The 18,730-nt window shown below is 45.8% G+C and overlaps 1 protein-coding gene across 2 annotated transcripts in view; it reads right to left on the bottom strand.

Moving 5' to 3' along the window:
- The window catches only part of SLIT3 (slit guidance ligand 3), a 677,992-nt gene that overhangs the window by 156,579 nt on the left and 502,683 nt on the right, over positions 1-18,730 (bottom strand). For both annotated transcript variants that reach the window (XM_053566757.1, XM_053566758.1), the window contains one exon: positions 1,470-1,541. In XM_053566757.1, coding sequence (XP_053422732.1) covers positions 1,470-1,541 — 72 coding nt within the window. The remainder of the gene's footprint in view (positions 1-1,469; positions 1,542-18,730) is intronic.

An 18,730-nucleotide genomic window follows, 5' to 3' on the forward strand; every position in this document is an offset into this window, starting at 1 on the left:
CTGGCACAACTTACTAACTTCATTGTCACAATTTACTAACCCACTTTCCATGAAGCACTCAGAGATGAGCGACTCCCCAAAGTAAGCGTCAGAGCTCACATGGAAACTCAGGTCTGCCTGACTCCAAACCCTCCGTCCTCCTTGGTGGTACTCTCTATTGCCTCCTTCAAAATGGCCTCTTGGATCACTTCCTCACAGATGCAGTGGTTCTCAGACTTTACGAGCTTTGGAATCTCCAGGAAAGCTTGCTTGCTAAAAACACATTGCTCATGTCCACCCGCAGAGATTCCAATTCCATACATCTGGGATGGGGCCTGAAATTTTGCTTTTCTAATAAGTTCTAAGTGATGCTGATGCTGGTGGTCTGGGGACCCTACTTAGGAAGCACGGCTCTAAGGATTTTTCAAATCTCATGGATTCTGCGTTGCTCGGAGAGCACAGATAAGCTGGGAGCTTGGAACCTTCAGGCCTGATTTCTGGATAACTAGTGTGATAGTAGTAATGGTATAGCAATCAATATTATTTATTGTTCACCACATGGCAGGCAATTTCTGTATCTTATTTCATCGGATCCTCACCACCACCCCCATTTACAGAAAATGGATGGAGCTAATAAAGGGCCTCACAGGAATTTTAGCCTTTTGCCTTGGCCCTAATTGCATTTGCTGGACACCCTGGTAGCTGGCTTTCCCCAACTATTGTGAGGCAAACACCACTGAGGTTCACCAACATAAGCAAGCATCAAGTTTAAGTGTCTTTGGAAAAGCCAACAGAGTCCATTTGTGGAGAACATGACAAAGAGGCTTCTGTTTGAGAACACAGGGAAAACTCCTCAGGTCATGAGGGCACTGGAATTGCTCCTGGTATTTGGTATTGTGAGGCAATTTGTTTCCGGAGTATATACCCTGGTAGGTTTAAGTCTACCCAAAATATTAAAGATAAAGAACCAAGTATCAGAATGACTATATTCTAATACCAGAATACCATCCAGGGAGCAGGCGAGCAGGGGTTAGGTGGAAACAAGAGGAGGAGGGGCTGATACGCTCTCTCCTGCACCGTTCCCAGGGGAAAACCACTGTAACCATTGGCAATATGACAAAACTGCCAATGGTCTGTGACATAGCAAAGAAAACAGTGACTCATGAAGTCATAGTCCTGTGACAATGTAAAACAGATAATTTCTCCCACCAAGATGGAGGACACAGACACACAATGTAAGAAGAATCCCACAGTCCTACGGTGATGAGAATGAGTCCTCCGGATACAGAACGGTGGTTCAGAATCACGGCTGGCACTGTGACCCTTCCCCGCATCCGTCTTCTCTTGCCAACACACCCCTGGGTCACAGCAAGAGGAGGGGGCATTTGAATATGGGACATGTTTGCCAAGGCACAACCGCTTAGAGCGCAGCACTCTGGGTGTGTAAGACACGGGGAAGGAGCAGGAAGGAACAAGGACCTTTTACTCACAGAGTGCGGATCTTCGGCATGTGGTTGAAGCTGGTGACCAAGATACGGCTGATGTTGTTGTTGTTGAGGGTGCTGCGGAGATGGGGAACAAAGGGAAAGGGTCAGCCGGGTAGCAGGACACTTGCAGGAGGTGGAGGAGGGGTGGATGGGACTCTAAGAGAGACCATGGCAGCGGGCCAGCCATAGGGCAGCTGAAGACAAGTGGACAGGTCTCCAGATGACAAGAATAGCCACTGATTGCTTTATTCCCGGGGCCCTCCTTTCCTCTGCTGTCCTCTTAGGACTTGCTTACTCACCTTGCTTCCTGAAATCCTATGCTGAGGGCTTCATTATAATATCTGTAGTCCTTATACCTACAATGCCAATCACGTGTTACTGTCCCCAGGTTAGAGATGGAAACAGATATAGTCATTTTACTTAGAGGCACCCAGATCTACCAAGGTGATGCCCCTGTATTACGCATGAGGAGGCTGAGTGACAGAGAGGTAAACTCACTTTGCCAAGGCCCACAGCTGCTATGCACTCTGTCGCTACCTTCTCCCTGCCCCGTCCCCGGTGTGTATCGCCTCATGCCATGCCACGTGGGACGGGTGATTCTGTATGGTCTAGGCACCTTCTGACTCTCCCGGAGTCTGTGAGCTCTGTGAGCACAGGGACTATGTCTCCTCTGTCTTGTGCAACTCCAGCCCCAGGATGGAACGTCTCTGGTGCCATGTGAGCACTGATGGGTACTTTCAAACAGGGAAAAGCAAGGAGAAACGTGTGAGCTCCATAAATGAACCAGAATGAAATAAGGAGGCTGAAGAATAAAATGAGGCCGCGAGCAAGTCCAGCCTGGGCTGACCCTTCCAAAGGGACCTACTAGGGAAGGCCAGGAGAAGCATGGTAGCCCAGGAAGCCATCTGCACAGGTGGAAACATCACGCAGCAGGGGGGTCTTTTCAGGTCAGTTAGTTTAATGATGACCCACGTGGAAGGACAATATCATATGGGAAGTTGGGCCTAGTGCTCAGCTCCCTGACACCCTCCGCCCCACCTGCCCCACTGAGCAGGAGCCCGGTACAGCCCTTCCTAGTGGCCCCCTTGTTCCTGTGCTCATCTCTCTCTGCTTCTCCCAGGATCACATCAGACATCCACATCTCAATAACCCAATTCCTCTGGTTTTCTCTTGGCCTTCCACTGGCCCTGAAATGATCCTTTCTTTGGAAGCCTTCATTAGTTAAGCAGACTTCTGCTGCCCTTGGCTCATAGTAAACACAGTATCTCTTCCTCTCCACGTGTCCTCTGCATAAGCTCTGCAAAGGCGGGCATGTTTCCTATCTTGTGTATTTCTACAGCCTCATGCCCTGCTCCATATGCAGTTCGAATCGAGCCTTACCATTCTCTAGTTGTGTGGCCTGGGGCAAGGTATCAACACCTCTCATCCACAGGTTCTTTACGTGTGGAGGGAAGCAGGCCACAGCACCTACCTCACATGAGGGTAAAAGGCTTAGTTGTAGCATGTGCTCAGTCAACAGAAGCTCCATTTCAGTGACATTGCTGGAGCGAATCTACTGCTGTCCTGGCCTTTTCTATTCCTCCTGCCACTAATCTCCATGGAGACAGAAGTCCCTCACCCTAGACTATTCCTCAATCTCCCCACCCCTACCCTGGGCTTACTCATCATTTGTTTAGCCAGGAAGTCTGTTTACATAAAGGCACTGGACCTAATTCTTTTGTTCTCCTTCCCTCCCATGTTAATTGTGCACCTGCCATGGGTGTGGCACTCTGTTAGGCATATATGTGGTAAAGAGGCATGAACAGATCCCATATACACTGCCTGCCTTTGCCTGCTTTCTAATTGTACTAACTCACCAAAGTTGATATTTGGCATTTTATGAAGTTGAACCTACTTAGCTGTTTTTGTTTCATGTGGCTTATCTTTTCTGCGTGTGGAGGTGGGGGTGGGGGTTGTATCCATCCTGTCCCTGTCCATCCAGAAAGCTTTCAAAATACCTTATCAGACAACATTGAAGACTTTGTCACTCCTATCAGAACAGGCTGTGCACCCTGTCAGAGAGCTTCCTAGGGGTGGGGTCTGTGCACTCCCCCCTTCTCCACTGGAGTAGAAATGCTTCCAGGGCAGAAATAAAGCTTTCCTTTCCCCTTCTACCCATCTCAGAGTTCTGGGTGCCCGACTTGGGGGATACCAAGTTGGGGTTGTTGACTGACCTCCAGACAAAAAATCTGAGCATTCTCCTTAACTCTTAAAGGGACAAGCAAGAAGCCGCTGCAGAGGTTTCTTTCTGACCACGCCCAGCCACTCAACTCTGGGTAGAGGTCACAGCCCAGCTCTAATTTAGCTGAATACACAGTACGGTTATATGCAGGGGTTCAACCGTAACTGCATCCGGCAGCGGTCCGGCAGCAATGACTTATTAATGTATTACTACACTGATATTTAAATGTGAGTCGTAATGAGAGCTATAAAACATTTATGATAATAGCAATTATTCCAGAGCCCAAATGACTAAACACAGTACTCAGACCTTCATGATTTGCTGCTTGGGGCTGACCAGTCCAGGGATGTCAGAAGGGTTGGCAACCCCCTAGATGCTGATCTCTAGGGCAGCTACAGTTTTTGTTTCTCTAATAAACACAGATTTATTTGATTTCTAGTTTTGGCAGCTTTTGCTCATGCAGGGAGCACTGGGCTCTCTCTGGTTCTTGTGGCCAGGCCTAAGCAACTGGCGTTCCACAGAGAAATTGTTGCTGTAACCCCAAGGTGGCAGAGCAGAGCGGTGAGCGTGGGCCATGAAGGCAGAGAGCTGGTTTAGATTCTGGCTCTGCCACTTACAGCCTCTGCCATGATGGGTGAGTTTCTTACTCTCATTAAGTTCCTTCTTTTGCAACACGGAGATAATATGTAGGTCCTTATGAAAATTTTGAGACAGACTGTTATGATCTATTATCTCATTAACAAGAAACCCAGTCCTCAGCATCCTTTCTGATTCATCCATCCAACTTTCTCAGCTTATTGATGTTCCTGGGAGGGCTTCATTTGTTTCTCTCTGTGAGGATTTTACATTTTTTTGGTGTATTTCAAAACTTTCATAGTGACCCACATAACAGCACTGAGGTCACTGAGCTTTAGTGATGATTAAATGAGATGTTGCCAGTAATTGCTAGCACTGACTGACAGCTGATCGCACGCCAGACAGGCTCTGGGCTAAGGGTGCTACATGGTACCTTCATTTAATTCCTCCAATTACCCCAGGAAGCAGGGATTTTGTTACCATCTACATTTCATGAATGAAGCAAGTGGTGGGGCCAAGATTTGAATTCAAGCAAACCTGGCTCTAGGGATGAGGCTATTGTGGCTGTAACAGATGACCATGAATTTAGTGGCTTAATGCAACATACTTTATTCTGTGACAGCTTGGAGGTCAGAAGTCTAAAATAGGTTCACAGGGTCACGTACCTTTCACGGGCTTCAGGGGAAAAATTTGTCCCCTTGTCTTTTGCAGCTTGCAGAGCCACCCATGTCCCTTGCCTTGTGGGCCCTTCCTGTGCCACTCCAACCTCTTTTGTTGTCACATTTACTATGCTACAACCTCCTGCCTCCCTCTTGCGATGACCCCTGTGATTACATTTAGAGCACCTGAACAAACCAGGATAACCTCCCCTTAATTCAGTCACATCTACAAAGTTGATTTTGCCCTAGGAGTTAGCTGTCACAGGTTTCTGGGGTGAGGATGTGGACACCTTCGGGGGACTATTATCCAGCCAATCGCCTGCCTTCGGGACAAGGCACACAAAGCGCTCAGCACACTGCCCGCTCACAGTCAACCTTCAGTGATCCTTCGTTACTGCCGTCACAGCTTGTGTGTGTAGTCCTTTACAGCTGACAACCCAGCTTCATATTTATCTCATCTGATATCCTATAGCACTCGGAGGTTGGAATGATTGTCCCATTTTACAGATGAGAAATTTGGGGCTGAGAAAAGTTACGAGAATTACTGAGGGAACCACTGGAGCTCCTGGTGGATTCAGGACTTGCTGTTCTTTCTTTACTACCCCTACATCGCTCCCCCCCTCCCCCAGCCATTTTTCCACCATCTCCTGCTTTTAGGTCCAATTTGTCACCCAACTGTGGATAGTCTCTGTTGCCTCTATCCTGGTACACAAAACTAGAAAACATCTGCATAAAACTCCTCTTGCCTCCACTGCTGTACACTTCATTGAATTTCTTTTTCTTTTTTTTTTTGAGACAGAGTCTCACTCTGTCACCCTGGTAGAGTGCCGTGGAGTCATTGCTCACAGCAACCCCAAACTCCTGGGCTCAAGTGATCCTCTTGCCTCAGCCTCCCAAGTAGCTAGAACTACAGGCGCCCACCATAAGACCTGGCTATTTTTTCTATTTTTAATAGAGATGGGGTCTTGCTCTTGCTCAGGCTGGTCTTAAACTATGGAACTCATGCAATCCACCTGCCTTGGCCTCCCAGAGTGCTAGGATTACAGGTGTGAGACACCACACCTGGCCACCTTATTGAAAAGTGACTGACAGCAAAATACAATACTGGGTCTGACAACAGTGCCCTTCCCGCTGCCCCCTCCGGCTTTCTGGCCCATGCTAAGCTATCGTGACCTTGCTGTGACCTTGCCGGTCTCATCTTACTTACTTCTGTCTTCTGGGGACTGTTATCCCAGAATGTGGCTTCCAGCTCACTGCTCTGCTCCTTTGGAGATATTTTGAGAAAATGTGCTTTCCCCCTAAATCATCCAGGTAGTGGTTAGAGGTTTTTACCTAAGTAAATACTCTTAATGAGCACTTTCCATAAAGTCTCAAGCTCAAGTTCAGGGTCAAGTTAATTCTGTACATTTCATGGCTGTCATGGCCTCCCCCTTTTCATGTTAGCACAAGCTACAATATGGGCACTTCAGTATCAACTAGAAATAAAGCCCCTCCATCTCCATGCTATTTAAAAGACAGTCTACTTACCTTCCATTTCTCTTATAAAATCCTTGCCTCACTATAAATCAGCAGTTCTCAACCTGTGGGTCACAACCCCTTTGGGGGTCAAATTACCCTTTCACAGGGGTCACCTAAATACATCCTGCATATCAGATATTTATATGATGATTCATAACAGTAGCAAAATTACAGTTATGAAGTAGCAACGAAAATAATTTTATGGTTGGGGTCACACCAACATGAGGAACTGTATTAAAGGGGTGCAGCATTAGGAAGGTTGAGAAGCACTGTTATAAATACTGCTTTAAGTATTTACACCGAGTCTCAGTTTGACCTGTATAATGTCCAGCTGGTTTTTATCTTTTCCATTATTGGAGTGTAAATGCCTGATGAAAAGCAATCATTTTCCATATTAAAATGATCCATTTGGTCCATGCTGCTCTTACCTACCTACAGATCCTATCCTCTTTCAATTGTGAGCACTCGAAACGGGCATTCAACTTTCTTTTCCAGGCTGCTAGGGATGAGTGAGATTATTGTTTCCATAGTGCCCAAATAGAACCTTGGTGCCCTGAAAGAGTTTATGCCTCCTCCTCTTTCTCAGCTAATTACCAGGGTCCTGAGGCAAGAGAAGGCTCCCCAGAAATGACTAATATATGAGGATTCATGTAATGGTCAGCGCCAGGGGTTGGCAAACAATAGCCCACAGGCCACCTCCCAACTAACGCAGCCTGTTCTCATAAGAAAGGCTTTTACTTGCTCATTTCTCCATTGTCCATGGCTGCTTTTGGATTACAATGGCTGAGTAGTTGCAGCAGAGACCATGTGGCCTGCAAAGCTTAAAATATTTACTATCTGGCTTTTTATAAAAAAATCTTTGTTGGCCCTTGGCTGCTCCAGAACTGGACCATGCTGGTCCTGAGATTAAGTGTGACACATTGGGCAAGTGAAATAGATCCTCCTTCCTTAGAAGCAGAGGAGATTAGGTTAGAGCAGTGGTTCTCAACCTTCCTAATACCTCCTAATGCCACTACCCTTTCATATAGTTCCTCACGGTGTGGTGACCCCCAACCATAAAATTATTTTCATTGCTACTTCGTAACTGTAATTTTGTTACTGTCATGAATCGTAATGTAAATATCTGATATGCAAGATGTATTTTCATTGTTACAAAGGGGTCATGACCCACAGGCTGAGAACCACTGGGTTAGAGGCTTTTAAAACCTAAAACCAAAACCAAAAAACATTTTTAGGAACCCCCTAGGGCAGTTAATAGAACTGGGATTCCAAGCGGGGGGGTCTAACTCTCACCTTACAAGACTGCTCCCAATGCTTCTGGAACCTGCAATGCTGGGATGGAATCAGAACTCAAGAGAAGGCCCCGCTCAAGAGGTAGAACAGGGGAATCCACCTGTGTTGGGTGTCAAGGAACTTGGGCAGAGGTTCTCAAAGTGTGGTCCCCAGAGCAGCAGTAGCACCAGCACCTGGGAACTTGTTATGCACCCGGGCGTGCATATTCTCCACTCCTTCCCACCCCCCCGGTCCCCCCCTCCCTGCAATCTACTGAGTCAGAAATGCTGGTGGGTCCCAGCCTTGTGTGTTTAATGATCCCTCCAGAGGACTCTCATGCAAGCTTATGTTTGAGAACCACTGAACTAGGGAAAAAGCTTAGAGTCTTTACCTAAGTGTAGAGGGTTGTACATAGGATGCTCCCTTGCCACAACTGGGACCCAGAAAGGTCCTTTGGGGGAGGGCATGATGTTTTCCCATTTAGGAAGAGGCTCACATGCTGAAATAGCAGACAGTCCTCAATACACAACTTGCCCAACTTGGCTTCTGGCCCCAGGTCTCTGCTGTTCCTGCAGAGTGTTAACAGGTGGCTCTCCCTTGCATCACTCGAGATAGCCATCTTTGATTCAGAGGAGCTAAGTCCAGCTGCAGCCAAGCCACCCTGGCAACCTTAATAAGGCTGACATTTCCCTCTGTCTCCTCTGATTAGGCCATCGCTTTATCACTCTGTGCTTTCCTGGCTCTGGGTGTAATCTGCGTGTTGTGTGTCCATAACATCATGTAATTGGCTCTAATGCAACAATGTTTATCTGTGAGCAGGTATCACATAACTGCAAAATCAGGCACCTGCAGTAAGTGCCATTGCAGCTTCCCAGCATGTCAACCTTCCTGGCATACTCTTGCAATCCCTCCTCTTAACCTTTACTCAAATGGGAACCCAGACTTCTTGGGTCAGATAGATCCTCTTGGCAGACTGGCCCATTCCTGCCCTCTCTCAAGGTAAGCTGGCTTCTCCCTAAGGCTAGGTAAGCAAGGTGTTCCTCCCTTTAACGGTCCTAGAGAAGGAGACTCTTGGTGAGTCAACAGCTACCATGTCAACAGGATGTCAATGATGAGTGGGCCCAGAGATACCCTGACTTGTCCTTATAAATGTGGGTATCCAATGGCCAGCACACCACGCCTGGAAGGAGGGAAATCTCCAGCAGTGGCTATACTGAATTCACAGAGGTGGACACAATCGAAGTAGGCAGACTCCTTTCTGGAAGAGCAGCTGAGTGTAAATACCGTGGCTGGACCCACAGCTATCTACACAACTGGTGGGGGGATGATGGGCTTAGAGGGGTTCTGGCAGCATGTGGATAAAAGGGGAGAGGTGAGAGCTCAGGGCTGCCCCTCCCTCTTGCTTGGCTCAGGCAGGCAAGGCATTGAGGAATGAAACTGAGGACCCTGCATGTCCTTGGGTCTGTCCTTTAGGAGGCTGTCCTCCTCTCTGGCTCACTGGGCAAAGCAACACTGGCTCTTCTTGGTCTTGCTGGGTGACACCTGGGGCCTACAGAGGATGACCAGGCCTTGAAACGCTGAAGTTCTGGGAATGTGAACGCTATTGGCCAGCTCAGCTTTATTAAAATATGTGTAGATGTCTTCTCTTTGTGGACCTGGTCCTGGGAAACTCACACTAAATTGCCCAGGAGGCCCTCGGAAGCTGAGAGAAGCAGCTCCACGCCTGTTCTCCAGATCAGGGCCCCAGGCCATCCTCATACCTCTTCCTTAGCACCCTGTTACTGTTAGATGAAACTCCCTTCACTGTCTTCCTCCTATCATGCTTGAACTTGCCTTTCCCTCCCAGCTGTGCACTGCTCTGATTTGCTTGGGGGCTCTAGGCAACTCCAGAAATCAGGAAGGAGAAGGATGCAATGATGTATCCTTTGAGAAAACCTAAAGAGAATGTTATAGGTTCTCCCACAAACTCTCTTCTTTCCTCTAATGAGAGAGATGAGGAAAGGATATTGCTTTGAAGTGGTCCTGCCAAGATCTTCCCGTAAAGATGTGCACGATGCCCATTATAACAACAGTGATAATGCTGATACTATTTATTGTTTGCTATATGCCAGGACCAGGCTGAGCACTTTTCATACACTATTTCCCTTAATTCTCCCAGCAACCCTGAGATGCTAGCATCATTTCCATTTGGAAGCCCAGAAAGTTTAACCAACTCTGCCTAGATCACACAGCTTAGGGACAGGTGGACCCAACATTGAAAGCCTGGAGGTGTGACATCAGGACCTATATTTTCAACTATTATACAAAAGTTCCCTTTGCAGGATTATTTTTAGACAGCTGTCCATTTCCATGTCTTCCCAACATGGAGGAGAATCTTGTCAGTGTGTGATGGACACATTCTTTACTGCCTTTGATGTGCGGGGACTGCAGTGCTTGCCCCGCTGTGGGGGCTGCTACAAGGCAGCAGGAGCAGGCAGAGCTCAGCACAGAAAGTCAGGGCAGTGGGAGAGGCTGCATAGAAGAGAGGACAGCTAGGCTTCAAAGCCTTCTAAGGTCAAGGTTTGGCTGACACATCTGAGTGTTGAGAAAAGCCCAGTAGCCCTTATGTGGGATGGGTTGATTAGAATTCTTAAGAATAGAAGAACCGGGTATTCTTAAGAAGAGTACAGCTCTGCTCCTTAAGAACAGCTCATCTTTTGCCCATTTGCAGGGGGCAATGGGTCTCTGAGGGCACCTGAGGCAGGAGGAATTAGAGAGGTGTAGGAAAGAGGGAGAGGAGAGACAAGGTGGGAAGCCACCTCCTTCACACGCTCACTCTCCAGGACTATCCCGGGTGCTACAGATTACTGAGCTCCTTGGTCTCCCTGTGGACCGTTTAAATTAAAGCTCATAACCATTGTGTGGGCATATAATGAAAACAACTGATGCTGCACTGATTAGTCCATTACTCTCAACTGTTAGAAAACATAATGATCTCACAAGGGGCCTTATTCACTGACGTATAGCAGTTGAGCGCTCATTTGACACCTCAAGTTAGCAGCCAAAGCGATAACAGCTGGGGTTTTTGTCTCAATATTTGTACCCGACTCTAAAGTTATTTGGCACCGGGTGAGCGTTATTTTTAAACACACAGCTCTTGCTGCCAAGTAACATTTTAAATGGTCTCCAGGTGTCATGTAAAACCTACAGAAATAAATAAAAACAATCAGCTGCCAATTTGGGCCTTTGATGATATGGATTCCTTAATAAAAGGGCTTGTCTTTGGTTCTTCTTTCATTATACATTCATATGATGACAGGCAGAAATTCATCTCCATCCACTCAGCACAGCCTTGGTGTTAAAAGAAAAAGAACCTCCCCCCAAAATATTAAAAAGTGGAAGATCAAAAGAGAAAGATGAATCCTCAAATCCAGCCACTGCTCAGTCAGAGGCATGATGGTATAAGTATTCATGATGCTCTAGTCTAGTGTTTTGGGTCCCCTGATTCTTAAGAACCCCTTATTCATTCATTGAAATGATTACAGACATTGCCTTGTGGTGATTCAGAATCGTCCAACTGCCTTCCAATGATGGAGTTAATTCTAAACTGTATCTTAAATGACCACACAAATGATATGGCCTTGGCTTCCCAATTCTATTTCGCCATCTATAGCCTGGGACCCTTGGGGCCTTGTCTTCTATGTTATTTAGAAGCCAGTAAACTACTACCCTGCCAAGATGTCCACATGGGTCAAATTTGAAAGAGTGACCACCACTTACATAAGTGGACAGGTGAGTTTGCAGGTGTGAATGGGAGAAACAGTTTCCGCCTCAGCTACATGGGTGCCTCGCTCAGTAAGAGAAAGAAAGAGAAAAATTTTAAATGCCCAATAATGTGTATACTAAGTGAGGACAGACAGCAAGGCTATTTTGTGCCCTGCTGAGTAGCCAGAGTCTGACCTAGTGTTTGGCATGTAGGAAGAATCAATATTTACGGACTGGGTGGGTGAGTTTCAAAATATGAAGAGCCATGTTTTGGGCATCTTTTGAAACAAATAAATTTCCACTGTGAACAGCTTCCGGGCTAATCTGGGAGGACAAATTCAACTGCCTACGGGAGCGAGGCTTGTCACACATACGAGGAAGTGTCCTGCACGGGGACTGAAGTAACACAGCCGTACTAAATGGGATCGTCACCTCTTGTTTTGAGGGACTGTGCTATGCTGGAGACATCTAGAATTTTCCTATGAAGTCGCTGGTTTTGTAAATATTGGCAACCTAATCTCACCAATTAAGGAACAAAACCCACAAGCGAAACAGCCAGGAGCTGGATTTGGCTTGTAGGTGCCAAATTTTTGGTCTCTGAACTAAGCAAATTAATTCAGCAACTGGAATCAGAAAAATATATGCAGCAGAACCTCAGTAAGTCAACCACCCAAGGGACTGTAACAAACTGGTCAACATAGGGAGGTGGTCAACATAAGGAACCAGGCTCACTACACTGGTATGTACATGCGGTGCATGTCTGGCCTATGAAAATTAGGTCAATTTAAGGAGGTGGTCAACCATGGAGACCCTACAGTATTAAGAAAATTCAATATTTTGATGGCACTGTGGTGAAATGTGGCTACAACCTTCCTTCTCTACTTGGTCCCCTGCAGGGCAGCCATGAGCTGGGATACATTACAGGAATCAGCTGTGCAAACGAACTGAGTTTGAATGACTGAAAATGATTCAGTGCCCTCCCCCACCCCCCCATCATTACTTGGGGACAAAGGGCTCCAAAGAAGTTTCTGTCTGTAAGGGAAGGACTGTTCCACCAGGCAGGTGTGCTCTTGCCTGGCTTCGGCATGATACTCATCCGTTTTGTGGCTAAACATATAAGTAACTTCTCACGTACAGTTCAGAACTCAGCCACTGCAGAGCTGTTAGCAGAAAAATCTGCACAGTGTGCATGAGTTCTGTTTCTGGGTTACCTTTTGATACTGGCAAGGAAGGGCTTCTCTCAGGGAACTGGGTGCAATGTACACCTTGGGCTATTGGGGTCAGCACCAATGGACAGGGAACTCCAGTGTTTACTCTCGGGGCTTCTGGTCACCTCTGATAGCTGGGGATCAATGATGTGGAATTTGGTATCGTCACAGATCGCCCTCTGATTGGACAGCAATATGCTGGGGGACGAGGGAGGGCACTCCTCTAAGCAGTGACCAAAAGCCAAGGGGGTGTTGTGCCCATGAAGAAGGCAAAATGTTCCGAAAATGCTGGTGATTAAGGGATGATGGCATCAATAGGACATAAAGGCTGGCTTTACTAATTTTCGTTCCTTGTCTAATGTAGGGAAAAGCAGACAGCAACAACAAGCTTTGGATAAAGAGCCAAAGGACCTGTTTTCTGGCCTAGTTCCTCCATGAATTTTTTTTTTTTTTCTTATGGCTGTGGGCAAGTCATTTAACCTTTGTAGGGGAGTTTCTTTCTTTTAAAATGAGATGGTAGAACCAGTTGACCTCCAGGGTCTTTCCAGCCTACAATTCTACTTCCACTTCCAATTGAGTTGGTATTGGCTCTAAATTGGCATTTCTGGATTGGGAATAATCTTCCAGACGGCAATAGAAGTGGTCATGGATGCCCAGATCCGCCCAGCTCTGCACAAAGGCAGGACATCTGGCCAAACTCTGAAAGTCGCAACCAGCCCCCACTGCACAGCGTGTGAAGTGGTTATGCACAGTTGGCTCTTTTTCTTTCTCTCCTTATGCAGATACCTGGCTCAGCTTCCATGGGGTTAATGGGCTTGCTTCTGCAACTGGCTGCCTCATTTCCAGCTTATGAACATTCGGCGGATGGGGCGATCTTCCTAGCCAGTTGACTTTTTAGAAGTCATTTGCAAGGCTGAGAAAAGTAAGTCATGAGCATCAGGAAACTAATTCATGCAGAGGGCATTTTGCTTTGGTGGGTGATGATTTCAATGATCACAGTCATGGGTTTCAATGGAAATGAGCCTTTTGTGTGCATAAGACCCAGATGTTTAAATTAAGAAAGAGAAAGGAAAGAGTGGGAAGTTGAGGGGAGTGGCAGATATTTCAAAGATTTACTTTTAGACAATGCACTGTTTAAACAGTGATGGGAAATGGCCCGAGTAGTTTGGAGCAGGTAGTTGTGGCATGAAAGCAGGCTTGGTGGCAGCTATGGTGATTTGCAGAAGATGCGCCCTGTCCAAATGGGGCATCCACCAACACTAAGTTTTAAAACCTGACCTGTCCAACATGGTAGCCGTTGGCTACATGTGGTGATTTAAATCAAAATTAAAATTAAATAAAGATTTAAAAAAGAAGATTTCTCAGCTTTATGAGCCACACATGAAGTGTTCTCTGAAATGCTGTGTGGCCAGGGGCTCCCACACTGGACAGCTGGACAGGACAGAGATGCAACGTTTTCTTCTTCAGACAGTTCGGGTGGAGAGCACAGTTCAGCCTCAGGAGATTGCAGCCATCTGGTAGCTTAGGGTGGTCATAGCTTCCAGATAGTCACTGGAAATAGAACTCACGCTTTTACTTGAAATTACCTGAGTTTTATATGTTGGAAATAAATTCTAATTTTTTTAAACACTGGAAGTTTCAAAATAAATTGAAAAATAACCAAACACCACACCTGCTGGTTTCATTCAATCCATGGGCCAACAGTTGAGGTTTTCTAACTTCATTATAAGTTAAAAGAAAAAGGACTCCAGTCTACAGGTTTTCTGATGAGTCTGAAGAATCCAAACATGAGCATGGAGAAATAGAATCTTGTTCCCTTCATCCTTCCACCTCACCATCCCTGACTTCTCAGTGCCTTCAAAGACATTCTCCCCAGCTCTGGGTCTCCACCACCTGCCCCTTGCTTCCCTTCCTTTTATAAAGACAACCAGCAAGAGGGGGCCAATTCCTGCATGAGTTCCAAGGATCCTGGCTGTTAGGACTCAGTTCTCTGACCTCGGGCCTCTGGGATGGGAATGGCAGCAGCTATAGTGGGCAGGCTTGGCTTGGAGCTCAGGGGCTCCATAAGATAAGTGGTGATAAGGAGGCAAGATATTCACTAAACAAGCTCAAATGCTAGCCACTAAAGCCACTGAAGAAAGGGCAGAGGCTAACCACTGGTGCATGGGCAACTTTGCAAATCAGCACAGAAGCTCTGTCTTAGAAGCAAAGTGACCACCGTGTGCATTTGGCAGCTATGTGGCATTTCCTCACCGGCCTTTGCATCCTGCCTGAGAGAAAACCCTCAAGGATACAGAGCTATTTTTCCATTTAGCCTTTTTTTTTTCTTTTTGAGACAGAGTTTTACTATGTCGCCCTGAGTAGAGTGCTGTGGTATCACTGCTCACAGCAACCTCAAACTCTTGGGCTTAAGTGATTCTCTTGTCTCAGCCTCCTAAGTAGCTGGGACCACAGGCAACTGCCACAATGCCTGGCTACTTTTTGCTGTTGTAGTTGTCATTGTTGTTTGGCAGGCCTGGGCTGGGTTCGAACCCACCAGCCCTGGTGTATGTGGCTGGCGCCCTAGCCACTGAGTTATAGGAGCCGAGTCTCCAATTTAGTTTTTGGTGGGACAAAGAAAAACGGAAGGCTGTACCCACATCAAGTCTGTCTAGTCCAAATTTAAGCCCAAAGCTGGTAGCTGGGGTCTGTGGCCCATAGGGACAGCAAGACCTCTGTGACCTGACTCTGCCTAAGTGCCACTCACAGGAGAAGCTGTTAACAGGAGGTTTGTTGATTCAAGATCTTTTGCTGATGGAGAACAATTCAAATCTTCGCCATGGCCTTTTAGCCTTGGAATGTATACCATTCCATGTTCAACTTCAGGGACAAAACTAGCCTTTGGTTGGCAGGAAAATGAAATCAACTGGAAACCATAAGGAATTCCCATATTCTACACACTTTAAGGATTAAAGTGCTGCTTATTTTAATGGAAAAAATTATTTTAGATTTCAAAGTAATTTTTGCTTTTTCCTTAAGCTGGTGCTCTCAAAACCAAGGTAGTCATTTTAAGAGCATGCCTGTCATCAAAGTTTGAATACAATGACCATGAAGTGGGCATAGGTCGTGCAGTACAAGAAACTTACAGAAAACCCAGTTCCTTTCCTGGTATTCCAAAGGCTGCATAGAAGTTACCAATATTTTCTACAACGTGCAATTTTTGAGCAAGACACAATTCAGTATGGTACCCAAAGAATAATGCTCTGGAGATACTTTAAGATTTTCATTAAGCAATGACAGTTCTATACTCAAAACAATGACGTGACTAGACAGTCTGATTTCAAATATTACTGAAACCAAAGGTTCGCATTTTCCCAGAGAAACCCATGTGAAACATTTTGCAAATTAGAAAAAGGAGGCTTTTCTCTGTTAGAACACACCTTTTTTCACCATAGCTCTCATCTGTGATCCTTATTAAAAAGAAAAATCACCATTTAGCTGGAAAAATTCAAAATGAACAAAATCAAAAGTAATGCAAAAAGTAGACTGATTGAGTAAAGTACTACACTGTTCAGCATTTAAAATAATTCTATTGTAACTACAGTCTACAGTTCTGGTTCAGCGACAAGACAGAGGCTCTAGACCAGCGTTTTCCAACCTTTTTTAATCTCATGGCACATTTGAATCTACAGTTAAACTTCCACGACACACTTAAATTATATTGATCAAAGAAAAAAAAAGTAATGAAGAATATCTTACTATGCTGTGAACTTGTTTGGAAAATAATTTTATTAATGATCTTTAAAAATTTTTGCAGCCTACTTAAGATCCTCTGATGGCACACTTCAAGATCCCTGCTCTAGAGAGTAGGGTAGGGTTCGCTTCAATTCAGTGAATTAATTACAACTTAAATAATTGGGTCTACATATTTTAACTGACCACCTATGATGTGCCAGGCTCATGTGAGGTGCAAAGATAAGGCAGTGAAATGGTATAAAGTTCACCAACTTCAATATTTATGAGTATCCTGATTGTGCACCTGCTGTTTAGTTAGCACACACCAAGGATGTCTCCTTTCATCTACACAAATGTCACCAGGTGTGGATATCCACAAAAAATGAAGGTAGATTCTCAAAAGCAGTAGATGCGCAATGAGGCAAGCTTAATAATAATAATAATATTCACAACATATTATTATGAATAATAATATCCACACTGATTATATCATTGCATGATATATTATTATTGCATCATTACTGTTAATCACAGTATCTAGTTCCATACCCCGAGGAAGCATAGTTGTAGTGCCAACAGCCCACCACTTGCATTAAGCTCTGACTTCTATAAACTGCACTGACAATGTCCTTGAATGTCCTAAGACCCAGTGCATAGCACCTGTCAGCCAGGAAGGCCACGGATACCACTCTAGAAGAGTGAGCACACCTTGATCTAGGTATCAGGACTGTTGTCCGTTTACGTTCACTGTCTTCTCCTTACACCAGATAAAGACTTTCTTCTCCATTCACTTTTCTGTTTCTACCTGTGAGGTTTGGTGCCAGGCCATGTTGTACTGCCAGGATGTGGCTGAACTACCCTAAAGGTCAGGTTAATGTTGCCACAGCTCCTTTAACCCCTGACTCTGTCTTTTCTAAATGGGGCCTGAGAGGGAGCTCAGAACACCTGCGGTGCAGAGGTATGGGGAGCAGAAACGGGGCAGGTGCGGTGGCTCTTGTGAAGAAAGTATGGGACTGGATTCATCTCTTGTGTGTCACCCTCATATGCATCAACCCAAATACAACTGCTGTAAAGTCAAAGGGAATTTGGGGACTAGTTTAACTCCTGAGAAGAACTCCCCACAAGATGCTGCATGAGATATTCCTGATTGCCTTTGTGAGTCCCCGACTTCTCTTCACTGGCCTTTCTCTGTGCATACGCCCATTCAGCCACCCTGGCAAGCTCTGGCCCAGAGAGTTGGATCCACCTGAGCACCTGCTCACCTAAAGCTTTACTATGCCTGTCACCTGGTGCTGTGCTGTATATAGTGTGCCCTTGCTGCTAGTTCACTTGAATGGTGAGGGGTTGGTGGCAGAGTGGAGTCTGCACACCCCACTCAAGCAGGGCAGGAGCTGCAGCCACAGCTGATCGCAATGCAGGAGTGTGGGGACGTGGCCCAAGGTCACTAGTGCTTCTAGTTTTTCAAGCTGGAAATCTGGATCTTTATAAAAAATATCCTAATTTTATAATGGGAAAATGCTAACTTTAAATAAATAAAAACGCTCTACAAGACAAAAACATTCTCGTCTGCGGGCACAATATAGTCAGTGGACTAGTTTACAACCTTTGGTTTAAAGAGAGCTGAAGTTTGGAATATCCCTTGATTCTGTCATGGACAAGTATTCGCCCACTCCCAACCTCCTAAATAATATCAAAAACATAATTATGGATTTTGAAAGTATAAACTGTGCTTAGGATTCCCCAGTCTTACTGGGGGTGGGGGTCCCTTTGAATAGCCTAATTGCATAGTGGTACCCAATGAGGGCAGAGAACATGGATCAGGGGTCCGGAGCCCCAAGGACTGGCTCCTCTGCTACCACCACCTTGTTGTTGACCTCAGGCAAGTCTCCTAGCCAGGCTGGGGCTTGAGTGAGCCAGGCGAGGTGCTCAGGGTGTAGAATGTTAGGAGGCACATGCCCGCCTCCACTGCCTACTCTGTGCAACTTATCTGGACAAGAAGAGGTCATCCTGGAGACACCTACGGTCCCGCCAGCACCAGCCAATGATAATGTCACTAAATTTCCAAATCTGGCAAGTGACATAAACGAGAGTGAGTGCTCCAAAACAGCGCATGCTGGTTATCTACAGACCTGTCGGATCTCTGTACAATTTAGCTGGTTCCAGCGATTTATCAAAGGCAGACCACTCACTGAGAGATAAGAGCATTTTCAGGATGTGTTGCTGGTATCTGTGGTCTGGCATTTTTGACAATGTATTTACTGAACTTCTGACTTGCTACATTTGGTCAGGAGATGCTATTTGAAAATACCTTTTCTTCTCCTATACTACTATTGGAAAAAACCATTTAATGAC

This window comes from Nycticebus coucang, chromosome 17 (genome assembly GCF_027406575.1).
Source record: "Nycticebus coucang isolate mNycCou1 chromosome 17, mNycCou1.pri, whole genome shotgun sequence".
NCBI lineage: Eukaryota > Metazoa > Chordata > Mammalia > Primates > Lorisidae > Nycticebus > Nycticebus coucang.